The sequence below is a fragment of the Oncorhynchus nerka genome, linkage group LG8 (assembly GCF_034236695.1).
Source record: "Oncorhynchus nerka isolate Pitt River linkage group LG8, Oner_Uvic_2.0, whole genome shotgun sequence".
Taxonomy (NCBI): Eukaryota; Metazoa; Chordata; class Actinopteri; order Salmoniformes; family Salmonidae; genus Oncorhynchus; species Oncorhynchus nerka.
The window spans coordinates 36,179,400-36,195,809 of record NC_088403.1 but is presented as its reverse complement, the minus strand read 5'-3'; the positions used below and the strand labels follow the sequence as shown (position 1 = coordinate 36,195,809).

General features: G+C 43.3%; 1 protein-coding gene across 1 annotated transcript; it reads right to left on the bottom strand.

The window, feature by feature from the left end:
- Nucleotides 1-74: 74 nt before the first annotated feature.
- strap (serine/threonine kinase receptor associated protein) lies at nt 75-8,470 on the bottom strand. The gene is made up of 9 exons (XM_029666249.2): nt 7,951-8,470; nt 7,597-7,732; nt 5,977-6,058; nt 5,702-5,774; nt 5,517-5,616; nt 5,099-5,236; nt 4,667-4,803; nt 2,458-2,607; nt 75-822 (listed from the first exon to the last, which is right to left on the bottom strand). The coding sequence occupies exons 1-9, from the start codon at nt 8,060-8,062 to the stop codon at nt 755-757; spliced, it is 996 nt and encodes a 331-aa protein (XP_029522109.1). The 5' UTR covers nt 8,063-8,470; the 3' UTR covers nt 75-754.
- Nucleotides 8,471-16,410: the final 7,940 nt, after the last annotated feature.

Sequence of the window (16,410 nt, the reverse complement as noted above, 5' to 3'; positions counted from 1 at the left end):
GCAAAGCACTACCATTTAATTGATATTAGAACTTGTCTTGCTGCCACAAAAAGCTTTTTTTGTGCAAAAAAAAATGAATGGATGTATGCATCTCTTTATTTAATTACATACCTGCAAAGTTGCAACCAAGGACAAAAATACAAAGCAAACAACTTAAGTAATTTTACTCTCTGGCCTGTTAGAGAACATTACCCCATATACTAGTTTAGGGTACACCTATGGACAATACACCACTTTTACTGAATAAGATCATTTCATTGAGAAAATTAACATAATTTCTCAAAGATAGCATCAGTTTCCCTCCCCATGTAACTATGTGTGTATTCCCATATTGTAAAATGAAAGAAAAAAAATCCAGAGAACCAAATTGCCCCTGAAAAATACATTTAAAACAAAAATTGCTCATGGGGTCACAGTGTTGAACATACAAACAGATCAGGGGGGACAGATTGAGCTGATCAGAGAGAAAGCAGGCAGCGATGAGCCTGATGCTCACAGGTCTACTACTTTCCTCTGGAACCCAATCTCTATGTGTGTGTGTTCTTCTAATTACCACTAGAACCCATTTTGTGTGTGTACATGTGTGTTGGGTCTGCCTGAACACGTGTGTAAATCGAGAGCTCAACTCCAGATCAGTTCCTGGTGAAGAGGAGGGGCTCAGGTCCTTGCTGGGGCTTGGTGTTCTGAACAGACTGGAACACCCTGCTCTTCTCCTCACCTCCTTCTGCTCTCCTTTCTTTCGTCTCCCCCCGTCTCAGGCCTTGATCTCAGGAGCAGCAGGAGTGCAGTATATTGTGTCAGAGTTCTCGGACACCAGCTCCTCTGTTGAGGAAAATAACACTCAATGACATTTGCATGGTTGATTCCATTTCGGTTTTAAGCCTCTTAACGAAGTCAGCACCCCTTCCGATAAGATACAGTGCATTCGGACAGTACTCAGACCCATTGACTTTTTCCACACTTTGTTACGTGCAGGGGTGGGTAATTCCAGTCCTCGAGGGCCTGATTGGTGTCACAATTGTGCATCAGCTAACACACCTGACTCCATAATCACCTAATCATGATCTTCAGATTAGAATGCAATTTGATTATTCAGCTGTGTTTGCTAAGGATCGAGAAAAGTTGTGACACCAATCAGGCCTTTGAGGACTCGAGTTTCCCACCCCTGCGTACAGACTTATTCTAAAATGTATTAAATAACCCCCCCCCCCCCAATCTACACACAATTACCCCATAATAACGAATCAAAAACAGGTCTTTAGAAAATGTATTTAAAAAATATATATATATATATATATATATACACACACACGGTTTTTCACTTTTTCTCCCCAATTTAGCGGTATCCAATTGGTAGTTACAGTCTTGTGTCGGAGGTCCCGGTCCCGGCGACCGTGTCAGCATGCACTGCGCCCGACCTGCCACAGGGGTAGCTAGTGCGCGATGGGACAAGGACATGCCTGCCGGCCAAACCCTCCCCTAACCCGGACGATGCTGGGTCAATTGTGCGCCTCCCCATTGGTTTCCCGGTTGCGGCCGGCTGCGACTGAGACTGGACTCAAACCCAGAATCTCTAGTGGCACAGCTAGCACTGCGATGCAGTGCCTTAGACCACTGTGCCATTCGGGAGGCAGAAATACCTTATTTACAAGTATTCAGACCCTTTGCTATGAGACTCGAAATTGAGCTGCATCCTGTTTCCATTGATCATCCTTGAGCTGTTTCTACAACTTGGAGACCACCTGTGGTAAATTCAGATGATTGGAAATGATTTGGAAAGGCACACACACCTGTCTATATAAGATCCCACAGTTGACAGTGCAAAAACCAAGCAATGAGGTCTGTAGGAGTATCTGTAGAGATCCAAGACAGGATTGTGTCGAGGCACAGATCTGGGGAAGTGTACCAAAACATTTCTGCAGCATTGAAGGTCCCCAAGAACATCGTGGCCTCCATTATTCTTAAACGGAAGAAGTTTGGAACCACCAAGACCCTGCCAAATCGATCAATCGGGGGAGAAGGGCCTTGGTCAGGGATGTTACCAAGAACCCGATGGTCACTCTGACAGAGCTCCAGAAGTCCTCTGTGGAGATGAGGGAACCTACCAGAAGGACAACTATCTCTGCGGCACTCCACCAATCAGCCCTTTATGTTAGAGTGGCCAGACGGAAGCCACTCCTCAGTAAAAGGCACATGACAGCCCACTTGGAGTTGGTCAAAAGGCACCTAAAGGACTCTCAGACCATGAGAAACAAGATTCTCTGGACTTATGAAACCAAGATTGAACTCTTTGGCCTGAATGCCAAGCATCACATCACATCTGGAGGAAACCAGGCACCGGTCACCACCTTGCCAATACCATGCCATATTGCTTGACCCAGTCAAATGACCCAGTCATTTCAGATAAAGCTTCTAGGAACCCCTATTAATTATTTGGCATTAAGCATGAAAACTCACCAGGAAGGACACACTTCCACAGGCCATAGGTTTTGCCGACCGCAGTCTGCCACAGCCGGAGCGTACCATCCTCAGAGCCACTGGCATACAGCTCCCCGTCTGGACTGAACCGCACGCAGTGGACTGGCCCAAAGTGGCCCTTGTATGACTCTACAGGAGGAGCGGAAAGAGAGCCACAGCAGTGTTAAACATGACCCTAACCCTAAACATGTCCACACAGGTTATAAAGCCATACATGTGAGGGAGCCACTCCTTTCCAACAGTATGCGGTCAATGTCAGTGAGTTGGTTATGATTTAGTGAGCATTCTCTTATATACAGGTAATTCGGAAAGTATTAAGACCCCTTGACTTTTTCCACATTTTGTTACGTTACAGCCTTATTTGAAAATGGATGACGTATTTTTTTTCTCAATCTACACACAATACCCCATGATGACAAAGCAAAAACAGTTTTTTAGAACATTTAGCACATTTAAAAAATAAAATAAACTTTTTTTTACTTAAGTATTCAGACCCTTTGCTATGAGACTCGAAATTGAGCTCAGGTACAACCTGTCTCTATTGATCATCCATGAGATGTTTATACAACTTGATTGGAGTCCACCTGTGGTAAATTCAAATGATTGGACATGGTTTGGAAATATACACACCTGTTTATATAAGATCCCACAGTTGACAGTGCATGTCAGAGCAAAAACCAAGCCATGATGTTGAAGGAATTACCTATAGATTCTGCAGCATTGAAAGTCCCAAAGAATACAGTGGCCTCCATTCTTAAATGGAAGAAGTTTGGAACCACCAAGACTCTTCATTTACATTTACATTTAAGTCATTTAGCAGACGCTCTTATCCAGAGCGACTTACAAATTGGTGCATTCACCTTATGACCTCCAGTGGAACAGTAGTGCATCTAAATCTTTTCAGGGGGAGGGGGGGTGAGAGGGATTACTTTATCCTATCCTAGGTATTCCTTAAAGAGGTGGGGTTTCAGGTGTCTCCGGAAGGTGGTGATTGACTCCGCTGTCCTGGCGTCGTGAGGGAGTTTGTTCCACCATTGGGGGGCCAGAGCAGCGAACAGTTTTGACTGGGCTGAGCGGGAACTGTACTTCCTCAGTGGTAGGGAGGCGAGCAGGCCAGAGGTGGATGCTGGCCTTGGTCAGGGATGTGACCAAGAACCCGATGGTCACTGACAGAGCTCCAGAGGTCCTCTGTGGAGATGGGAGAACCTTCCAGATTGACAACCATCTCTGCAGCACTCCACCAATTAGCCCTTTATGGTAGAGTGGCCAGACGGAAGCCACTCCTCAGTAAAAGGCACATGACAGCCCACTTGGGGTTTGCAAAAAGGCACCTAAAGGACTCGCAGACCATGAGAAACAAGATTCTCTGGTCTGATGAAGCCAAGATTGAACTCTTTGGCCTGAATGCCAAGAATCACGCCTGGAGAAAACTTGGCACCATCCCTACGGTGAAGCATGGTGGTGGCAGCATCATGCTGTGGGGATGTTTCTCAGCGGCAGGGACTGGGAGGCTAGTCAGAATCGAGGGAAAGTTGAACGGAGCAAAGTACAGAGAGATCCTTGAACAAAAAACCTGCTCCAGAGCACTCAGAATCTCAGACTGAGTCGAAGGTTCACCATACAACAGGACAACAACCCTATGCACACAGCCAATACAATGCAGGTGTGGCTTTGGGACAAGTCTCAATGTCCTCGAGTGGCCCAGCCAGAGCCCGGACTTGAACCCGATCGAAAATCTCTGGAGAGACATGAAAATAGCTGTGCAGCAATTGCTCCCCATCCAACATGACAGAGCTTGAGAGGATCTGCAGAGAAGAATGGGGAGAAACTCCCCAAATACAGGTGTGCCAAGCATGTAGCGTCATACCAAAGAAGACTCGAGGCTATAATCACTGCCAAAGGTGCTTCAACAAAGTACTGAGTAAAGGGTATACTTATGTAAATGTATTATTTCCATTTTTTAAATGTTTTTTTATACATTTGAAAAAAAAAAAAAAAATCTAAAACCTGTTTTTGATTTGTCATTATGGGGTATGGTGTGTAGATTGATGAGGGGAAAAATCTACTTAGAATAAGGCTGTAACGTTACAAAATATGGGAAAAGTCAAGGGGTCTGAATAATTGCCAAATGCACTGTAAATTGGTGGGATTTTTTTTTTTTTAATTGTAGTTTAAGCTGCTGCTTTACCCAACTCCTCCTTGGTGCCGTAGTCAAATTTGTAGAGCTTGAAGTCATCTCCCCCGGCAACAAAGAAGTCCTTATCTGGATGCAGCGAGGCAGAGTGAATGGAGGCAGGGGCATCCACAGTCTTGATCATGTCAAGGCTAGGGAGAAACACAAGTCAGTAAGGAAACACACACAGCTTTAGCACTAGCAATTACAATCAAATATGAGAGAAATCGAACTATAATGGATGGCATATACTGTATGCTATGACTGCCCCTGAGGAGTAGGTAGAAGTAGTCCCTAACCTATGATACAGGGTCAGATATTTTATCAGTCCCCTAATGGTTTAGGCTAGGTTTGGGGGTGGGAAAATCTTATCCTAGATGTGTGGTTAGTGACAACGTCTACCTCGAGCTATGCCTGAGGGCAATGCCTGGGTTTTGAGTATTGTACCTGAGGGCATTGTAGAACGCGATGGTCTTTCCATAGGTGATGACCAAAACCTCTCCGTCAGGGATGTACTCCATGCTGCTGACTGACATGTCGAAGGAGAGCTGCTTCACAACCTCAGTGGAATTCCTGTCCCACAGTCTACACAAGGGAATATAGAAATACATATTTTAGATCAATAGATACAGTACTCGGTTGATTGAAAAGTCATCAAGAAATGACAGCAAAAATCAGAGTGGTGGCCAGACTTATGACCATAGTATGTTTATGACTTTTCGATGTTGATAATCACACACTGCCCCACACTGCCCTTTTTGCCGCAAGGAAAAATGACTGCAAATGCTTCCAAATGTTCCCGATAGTATATAAGATGATAATATCCATGACAAATGTAGAACCAGGTAGATCAAAGAGCACTGACCGTACGGTTTTGTCATCAGCGGCAGAGAGGATCTGTGTGTCGTTGTTACACCACAGGGCTTTCTTTATGGCAGACGTGTGCCCTGTAATCTCTTGCGGTTCTGAGGGAAACAAAACACAATACATATCTCAACACAACCAAACGTTGACACAAACAATTAAACAAGGGCTTGCATTGGTACAAACCTGCTTCCGGTTTGTTGAGGTCGTAGATGCGTATTATCTTATCATTCCCTCCTGTTAACAGACAACTGCTATCCTGTCAGAGAGAAATGGAGGCGGAAGAAGTTGACTGAAATATCAAATATATTTAAGTCCCATAAGAAAGTCCCCAGAACAAAAAAGATATGCGAGACATGTAAACAGGTTTACACTGTCATGACAGGGAGAATTTAAGTCCTCAATCTCATACATTTGACACGTACAGTAAAACCCATATCAATTCCAAGTAACTGTAGTACCTGAGTAAAATTGACTGACTTGACAATGTGCTTGTGTGCCAGAGTGAGCACCTCATCTCCAGTCACGGCATCCCACACCTTCCTGAAGAGCAAAGAGATAGTCATCATCAGTTGTACAACTGAATGCATTCAACTGAAATGTGTCTTCCGTATTTAACCCAACCCTTCTGAATCAAGAGAGGTGCGGGGGGCTGCCTTAACATCCATATCATTGGCGACCCAGGGAACAGTTGGTTAACTGCCTTGCTCAGGGGCAGATTAACAGATTTGTATTACCTTGTCAGCTCGGGGATTCAATCCAGCAACCTTTCATTACTGACCCAACGCTCCTACCCAACAGTATACATCAGCCAAGAAAAATAATACAGTAGCCTAATTGCAGTAGCCTAATGGCTCAAAATAAGTCAGTTGCCAACAAGTCACTCACTTTCAGAGATATGGAACGACAACATTAGTCGCAAAATTACGCGATGCTAGTCTGACAAAAAGCCAGTTAGCTTTGTAAGCTACCAGCTCAAACAAAAACACAAGAATGGTATATTGTTTTGCTCCAGGCTGCAACCACATCTCTTCAACGGGAAGGTGCTTGTTTTATTGGTTCCCGAACGATGTCGTCTAGAATTGATTTTGGGTCTGTCTGACAAGGTAAGCTAAACCTGTTTGCTAGACATCAAAGGCATGGGCTCCCGAGTGGCGCAGCGGTCTAAGGCACTACATCTTAGTGCTAGAGGCGTCACTACAGAACCTGGTTTGATTTCAGGCTGTATCACAACCGGCCGTGATTGTGAGACCCATAGGACGGCGCACAATTGGCCCAGCGTCTTCCGGGTTTGGCTGGGGTAGGCAGTCAATGTAAATAAGAATTTGTTCTGAACTGACTTGCCTAGTAAAATACAGGTTAAAGAATAGTCGTTTTTTATATTTTACATTACATATTGTTAACTTTTTACTTGATTACATAAATAGTTCAGAATTATCTCATAGAACAAAACGCATAAGATCTCCTAAGCCCTTGTTTAAGACAGACCTTATTTTCGGTATTAATCCCCCTAAAAACATTAATTTCCCCATAGGTGCTGGCCAAAGAGCCATGGCGAAGTTAGCCTCCATTATAGCCCTCAAACTCTAGTCAGCATTCTGCCTTCTCCCCACAGTTTTCAGCCATACGCGACGCACACGACTGGCAAGTTAATCTTACACACAGGTGTTCGGAGAATGCTAGATAGACCATTAGTAAAGGTGGTCGCTGCTTGTCTTCCATCGGTTTCCCATAAGCAAGTGCTGTAACATGGAGATATGGCCGTGTAGCAACACTAACCCTATCAAGGTGTATCAATTTAACCTTTTGTATTTTGAAAATTATTTCTCGTTGATATGAAAGATAAGGTCCTTATTCTTCCAAAACCGTACCGCAAGCAACGCGTGTTAATGTTCAGATTGAGCATGTTGCTTTTAACAAAATGCCTTCGTCAAATGACTCTTATGCGTAATGGAACTGAGAGTCATGATAAAGGAACAGTCTCCATTAGAGCCTACATAAAAGACACAATTACCATTGCTCTCTACATTGTTGTCATAACATGGTCATGGCCAGGCTATGTTGTAGGCCTAAATACATACGCAGTGAAATCTGCAGCAGCAGTGGCTGCCTTGGTGGCTTCATTATTCAGAGTGGCCCCCCAGACAGCACCCTTGTGACCCAGGAACGTTCCGATCCAGTCCCCTGTGTCTCCCTGGCGCAACATGGGTTTGCCATCTACAAGAAGGAACCATCATAAGTGGTTAGACAACTACAGTACCTCCAACTGTAGCACATACATGAGTGAAAAAGTCTATGATAATTTCCTAAATTCATTATTAAATTCCCCTCTCTATTCAGACCCCCACCTGAGAAAATTAGGTAATATAACTTTGTTAAACTCTACTTTACATTCAATATTTTCTAAACAATGATCTATGGTTATCTAATCTTACCCTTGCAGGCACTGATGAGAAAATACCCGTATGGGGTGATGCCACTGAAGGCTAGATCCACCACAGGTCTTGTGTGGCCAGAGCAGGTGAGTGGTGTCTGTCTCATTGCCATGCTCACCTTTGTTTCAGACAGACGAGCTAGTAAACAATACAAAATGCTAAATAAAATCGCCAAAAGTATGGAGCTAGTTAGTGAATATAAATGCCAGCTTGCAACTGGCTAGCTAATGTATGGAATGAGATTGCTAAAACTCTGGCTAGTGCTGAATAGCCTAACGTTAGCTTCCAATGGTACCAAAGTTAGCTTGACAAACATTAGCTAGCCAACGATTCTAGATAGTTTGAAGATAACGCAACCACCGTTAACTAGATGTTATGAAAAAAGAGAGAAGGAATTAAGCGAAGATATTGATGTTTCTGTGAAGGCAAAGGGCTTCTCTCCCAGCTAGGAAATAGCGCGCTAATAGCTACAGTATTGCAACTAACTAGCAACGTGCAGTTAGCGACCTTAGGTATTTAAAAAACATTGTAAATATAGAAATACTTCCGGTATCATGAAAGCTATAGTCTTTTCTAAATAAAAGTCCCAGATCTAAATTAATGGTCAAGACTCAGAATCATTGGTGGTACAATGAAATAATCTATCATCAAGACTTATTTTAATGTGCTACATTGAATATTATAATATTGTACAATTTACAGAACTTTTGTTGGGGGGGGGGGGGGGGGGGAGCTGTGGAAATCTAGAGCACCAGGCGTGTGAGGGGTACAATTTGTGCAAAGAAAGTTCTTAGAGCTTTATGGTGTTGAAAATAACATGAAGGCTTGTTTTAGATGGTTTTGTCACACACAGATGGTACATGAAACAGATGTAGAAAGAGGGCTCTGGATTAAGGCCACCAGGGTTCTGGTCTAGAAGCACACTTTCCACCAATGGTGGAAAAAATACCCAATCGGTAAACTTGAATAAAAGTAAAGATACAGTTGATGTCTGAAGTTCACATACACCTTAGCCAAATACATCTAAACTCAGTTTTTCACAATTCCTGACATTTAATCCTAGTAAAAATTCCCTGTTTTAGGGCAGTTAGGATCACCACTTTATTTTAAGAATGTGAACTGTTAGAATAATAGTAGAGAGAATGATTTATTTCAGCTTTTATTTCTTTCATCACATTCACAGTGGGTCAGAAGTTTACATACACTCAATTAGTATTTGGTAGCATTGCCTTTAAATTGTTTAACTTGGGTCAAACGTTTCAGGTAGCCTTCCACAAGCTTCCCACAGTACATTGGGTAAATTTTGTCCCATTCCTCCTGACAGAGCTGGTGTCGGGTTTGTAGGCCTCCTTCCTCGCACACGCTTTTTCAGTTCTGCCCACAAATGTTCTATGGGATTGAAGTCAGGGCTTTGTGATGGCCACTCCAATACCTCGACTGTTGTCCTTAAGCCATTTTGCCACAACTTTGGCAGTACGCTTGGGGTCATTGTCCATTTGAAAGACCTATTTTCGACCAAGCTTTAACTTCCTGACTGATGTCTTGAGATGTTGCTTCAATATATCTACATAATTATCCTCCCTCAGGATGCCATCTATTTTGTGAAGTGCACCAGTCCCTCCTGCAGCAAAGCACCCCCACAACATGATGCTGCCACCCCTGTACTTCACGGTTGGGATGGTGTTCTTAAGCTTGCAAGCCTCCCCCTTTTCCCTCCAAACATAACAGTGGTCATTATGGCCAAACAGTTTTATTTTAGTTTAATCAGACCAGAGGACATTTCTCCAAAAAGTACGATATTTGTCCCCATGTGCAGTTGCAAACCGTAGTCTGGCTTCTTAATGTTGGTTTTGGAGCAGTGGCCCCTCCTTGCTGAGCGGCCTTTCAGGTTATGTCGATATAGGACTCATTTTACTGTGGATATAGATACTTTTGTACCTGTTTCCTCCAGCATCTTCACAAGATCCTTTGCTGTTGTTCTGGGATTGATTTGCACTTTTCGCATCAAAGTACATTCATCTCTAGGAGACAGAACGCATCTCCTTCCTGAGCGGTATGACGGCTGTATGGTCCCATGGTGTTTATACTTGCGTACTATTGTTTGTTAAGATGAATGTGCTACCTTCAGGCGTTTGGAAATTGCTCCCAAGGATGAACCAGACTTGTGGAGGTCTACAATCTTTTTTTTCTGAGGTCTTGGCTGATTTCTTTTGGTTGTCCCATGATGTCAAGCAAATAGGCACTGAGTTTGAAGGTAGGCCTTGAAATACATCCAATAGACTCAAATGATGTCAATTAGCCTATCAGAAGCTCCTAAAGCCATGACATAATTTCCTGGAATTGTCCAAGCGGTTTAAAGGCACAGGTAACTTAGTGTATGTAAACTTCTGACCCACTGGAATTGTGATACATTGAATTATAAGTGAAATAATCAGTCTGTAAACAATTGTTGGAAAAATGACTTGTGTCATGCACAAAGTAGATGTCCTCCTAACCAACTTGCCAAAACTATAGTTTGTTAAAAATACATTTGTGGAGTGGTTGAAAAAGCTAAGTGTATGTAAACTTCCGACTTCAACTGTACCCTAATAGAAAATTATTCAAGTCACCCAGTAAAATACTACTTGAGTAAAAGTTAAAGTATTTGGTTTTAAATATACTTAAGTATCAAAAGTAAAAGCAAAAATATAAATAATTTCTTATATTAAGCAAACCAGACAGCATCATGTTCTTGTTTTTTAAATTTAAAGATAGCCAGGGGCATGCTCCAACACTCAGACATCATTTACAATCTAAGCATGTGTTTAGTCAGTCCGTTAGTAGGGATGACCTGGGATGTTCCCTTGATAAGTGTGTGACCATTTTCTTCTCCTGCTAAGCATTAAAAATGTAACCAGTTCTTTTGGGTGTCAGGGAAAATGTATGGAGTAAAAAGTACATTGTTTTCTTTAGGAATGTAGTGAAGTAAAAGTTGTCAAATATAAATCGTAAAGTACAGATACCCTAACATTTTACACCATTGCTTTCCACTGTACCCAGAGGACAAATATAATCTAATTTCATTTGTCACATGCTTCGTAAACAACAGGTGTAGACTAACAGTGAAATGCTTACTTACGGGTCCTTTTCTAACAATGCAGTGTTAAAGATTATTAAAAAAATATTTAAAAAAATAGTGACATGAGGAATAAATACACAGCGAATAGGAGTACAAATAACATGGGTATATACAGGGGGTACCAGTACCGAGTCGATGAGCAAGGGTACAAGTTAATTGAGGTAGCTATGTACATATAGGTAGAAGTAAGGTGACTAGGCAACAGGATAGATAAGACAGTAGCCGCAGCATATGTAGTGAGTGTGAAATGTGTGAGTGTGTGTGTGTGTGTGTGTGTGTGTGTGTGTGTGTGTGTGTGTGTGTGTTGGGGTGTCAGTGTAAGTATGTGTCAGTGTTTGGGTAGTCCAGTGTGTACAAGAGAGTTAGTGCAAAAAGGGTCAGTGCAGGCAGTCCGGGTAGCCATTTGATTAGCTATTTAGCAGTCTTGTTTAGAAGTCTTATGGCTTGGGGGTATAAGCTGTTCATGGTCCTGTTGTTTTCAGTGCACTGGTACCGCTTGCCATGTGCTGGCAGAGAGAACATATGGCTTTGGCAATTTTTTGGGCCTTCATCTGACGTCGCCTGTTATAGAGGTCCAGGATTGCATGGAACTTGGCCCCAGTGATGTACTGGGCTGTACTCATCACCCTCTGTAGAGCTTTGCAGTTGCCGTACCAAGCGGCGATGCAGGCAGTCACGATGCTCTCAATGGTGCAGCTGTAGGACCTTTTGAGGATCTGAGGGCCCATGCCAAATCTTTTCAGCCTCCTGAGGGGGAAGAGGCGCTGTCGTGCCCTCTTCACAACTGTGTGGGTGTGTGTGGACCATATTCATTCCTTAGTGATGTGGACACCAAAGAACATTAAGCTCTCGACCCTCTCCACTGTAGCTCCAAAGAATGTGGATGGGGGCATGCGCGCCCCTCCATTTCCTGTAGTTCCCGATCAGCCTCTTTGTCTTGCTGGCTTTGAGGACACTTTCGGTATTGCAGTTTAGCTTTCGTCCGGCCCAGGAAGACAATTCCCAGACATGGAGAAGTCAAATTTGAAAATTCCTAATAAGACACTTTAATCATCACCTTTGTGCACAAAACACCCATTTAATTATTCAAATAATTGTCACAGATGCCAATGAATTTTTTCATCCCTCACAGCCAAAGCTATTAAGGGGATAATTCACCCAAATTACTAAATATCATATTGGGTTTCCTTCCCTGTAACCAGTCTATGGACAAAGTATGACATGCTTTCCCATTCAAGTCATGAGACCGATATTATAATTGCTTGTGCATCATGTTCAAATCATCTATAAGTGACTGTTGCGCTTCACAATACATTGGATTTAGTTTCGGATGATTTGGACATGATGCGTAAAAACAATTCTAATATTGGTCACATGACTTGGACGGGATTTGTGCCAAAAATGCTAAAACATTACCATGTGGAAATGGTGCCAGGGAAACTAACATACCGATAACATACTTGCGAACATTTAAAGTTTACGTTTAGACTTTTTCTCCTTAAAAGGTTTGAGGCCCCCTCATATCAAGCTTTGTTGTTAAAGGGATACTTCAGGATTGCGCTAGCGCTAGTTAGCAACTTCCTTCAAACTGCACGCAGTTAAAGGGCATTACCATTACTCATTACCAAAATCCCGAAGTATCTCTTGAAGGAAAAAGACTGTTCACTTCATCAAGGATCTCTCTGTACTTTGCTCTGTTCATCTTTCCCTCGATCCTGACTAGTCTCCTGCCACCACCATGCTTTACCTTACGGATGGTGCCAGGTTTCCTCCAGACTTGACGCTTGGCATTCAGGCCAAAGAGTTCAATCTTGGTTTCATCAGACCAGAGAATCTTGTTTCTCATGGTCTGAGAGTCCTTTAGGTGCCTTTCGGCAAACTCTAAGTGGGCTGTCATGTGCCTTTTACTGAGGAGTGGCTTCCGTCTGGCCACTCTACAATAAAGGGCTGATTGATGGAGTGCTGCAGAGATGGTTGTCCTTCTATAAGGTTCTCCAAACTCCACAGAGGAACTCTGGAGCTCTTTCAGAGTGACCAGCAGGTTCTTGGTCACCTCCCTGAGCAAGGCCCTTCTCCCACGATTGCTCAGTTTGGCCTTATTCTTGGGGACATTCAACACTGCAGACATTTTTTGGGCACCCTTCCCCAGATCTGTGCCTCGACACAATACTGTCTCGGCGCTCTACGGACAATTCCTTCGACCTCATGGCTTGGTTTTTGCTCTGACATGCACTGTCAGCTGTGGGACCTTATATACACAGGTGTGTGCCTTTCCAAATCATGTCCAATCAATTGAATTTACCACAGGTGGACTCCAATCAAGTTGTATAAACATCTAAAGGATGATTAATAGAAACAGTGTAAGGGTTTTCCTCCTCTTCGTCTGAAGAGGAGGTGTAGCAAGGATCGGACCAAGATGCGGCGTGGTAAGTGTCCATGGTTGTTTATTTAAAAACATGAACTGAACACTCAATGAATACAAAACAATAAACGTGAACAAAACCGAAACAGTACCGTGTGGCGAACAAACACAGACACGGAAACAATCACCCACAAACACACAGTGAAACCCAGGCTACCTAAGTATGATTCTCAATCAGAGACAACTAATGACACCTGCCTCTGATTGAGAACCATACTAGGCCGAAACATAGAAATTCCCAAAACCAAGAAAAACAAACATAGACAACCCACCCAACTCACGCCCTGACCATACTAAATAAATACAAAACAAAGGAAATTAAGGTCAGAACGTGACAAACAGGATGAATCTGAGCTCAATTTCGAGTCTCATAGCAAAGGGTCTGAATACTAATCAGTTTTTAAAAAATGTATACATTTGCCAAAAATTCTAAAAAAATCTGTTTTTGCTTTGTCATTATGGGTTATTGTGTGTAGATTGATGAGGACATTTTGGGGGGGAATAAGGTTGTAACTTTTTTTAAAATGTGGATAAACTTGATTATTAGCCAGCAGTGTGATTGTCTACAAGGCTGAAGAAAGATGCAGTACTATAAGTAAGATACACGTAGGCTATATTTGTCTTGATTTTCAATGTGTTGGCTGAATTTCCCTTATCAACACACTAACACATTTCAAAGGAAAAACTTGCATCTCAAGTTCCGGACTTGTCTCAGTGCTGTTGTGCTGTTTGTTGCAACTTGGCTAGCTGCCAAATTGTTTTTACTTTTATTACATTTTTACCAACATCTTTTCCTTGCTCTACTATTTTCATTCAAGTAAACTCAGCAAAAAAAGAAACGTCCTCTCACTGTCAACTGTGTTTATTTTCAGCAAAGTTAACGTGTGTAAATATTTGTATGAACATAACCAGATTCAACAATTGAGACATAAACTGAACAAGTTCCACAGACATGTGACTAACAGAAATGGACTAATGTGTTCCTGAACAAAGGGGGGGTCAAAATCAAAAGTAACAGTCAGTATCTGGTGTGGCCACCAGCTGCATTAAGTACTGCAGTGCATCTCCTCCTCATGGACTGCACCAGATTTGCCAGTTCTTGCTGTGAGATGTTACCCCGCTCTTCCACCAAGGCACCTGCAAGTTTCCAGACATTGCTGGGGGGAATGGCCCTAGCCCGCACCCTCCGATCCAACAGGTCCCAGACGTGCTCAATGGGATTGAGATCTGGGCTCTTCGCTGGCCATGGCAGAACACTGACATTCCGGTCTTGCAGGAAATCACGCACAGAACGAGCAGTATGGCTTGTGGCATTGTCATGCTGGAGGGTCATGTCAGGATGAGCCTGCAGGAAGAGTACTACATGAGGGAGGATAATGTCTTCCCTATAATGCACAGCATTGAGATTGCCTGCAATGACAACAAGCTCAGTCCGATGATGCTGTGACACACCGCCCCAGACCATGACGGACCCTCCACCTCCAAATCGATCCTGCTCCAGAGTACAGGCCTTGGTGTAACGCTAATTCCTTCGACGTTAAACGTGAATCAGACCATCACCCCTGGTGAGACAAAACCCCGACTCGTCAGTGAAGAGCACTTTTTGTCAGTCCTGTCTGGTCCAGCAACGGTGTCGGTTTGTGCCCATAGGCGACATTGTTGCCAGTGATGTCTGGTGAGGACCTGCCTTACAACAGGCCTACAAGCCCTCAGTCTAGCCTCTCTCAGCCTATTGCAGACAGAGCACTGATGGAGGGATTGTGTATTCCTGGTGTAACTCGGGCAGTTGTTGCCATCCTGTACCTGTCCCACGTCCTGTACCTGTCCCGTGATGTTCGGATGTACCGATCCTGGGCAGGTGTTGTTACACGTGGTCTGCCACTGCGAGGACGATCAGCTGTCCGTCCTGTCTCCCTGTAGCGCTGTCTTAGGCGTCTCACAGTACGGACATTGCAATTTATTGCCCCGGCCACATCTGCAGTCCTCATGCTTCTATGCAGCATGCCTAAGCCACGTTCGCGCAGATGAGCAGGGACCCTGGGCATCTTTCTTTTGGTGTTTTTCAAAGACAGTAGAAAGGCCTATTTAGTGTCTTAAGTTTTCATAACTGTGACCTTAATTGCCTACCGTCTGTAAGCTGTTAGTGTCTTAATGACCGTTCCACAGGTGCATGTTCATTAATTGTTTATGGTTCATTGAACAAGCATTTAAACCCTTTACAATGAAGATCTGTGAAGTTATTTGGATTTTTACGAATTATCTTTGAAAGACAGGGTCCTGAAAAAGGGACGTTTATTTTTTTGCTGAGTTTAGTAACATTAACACTATGCCATCTAATTGCAGCCGCTGTACTCATAATATACAGGAGAATTATCACCTTATGGTGAGGATAGCCATGTTGCAAGCACAGCTTCAGATGCAATTGTTAGGCAAGGGTAATTTTAAGTGTAGGAAAGAATGCCACCAGTAAGTACAGATAGTAGTATAAATGCCCCCCCCCCAATTTTCTCAAGGCTTCTGGAAAGAAATGCTGTCGGCATACTCAACCTTGTCGCTCATTCAGCCGACAGAAACTTTCAACCGGTTCTCCCTATTAAGCAATGAGTCTTCTCAGGTCTCTCCTCCACCCGTTACGGGGTTTGAGCCTCCGAAGCCTCCCACCATTAGCTCTGATAAATTGAAAACCCTAGTCATTGGCGACTCCATTGCCCGCAATATTTCACGTAAAAATAATCATACAGCGATCATACACTGTTTACCAGGGGGCAGGGCAACCGACAAAAAAGGCTAGTCTAACGATGGTGCTGGATAAGGCTAGAACTGGCAAGTGTAGAGATATTGTTATCCACGTCGGCACCAAGAAGTTAGAATGAAACCGTCAGAGGTCACCAAACGCAACATAGCTTCAACGTGTAAATCA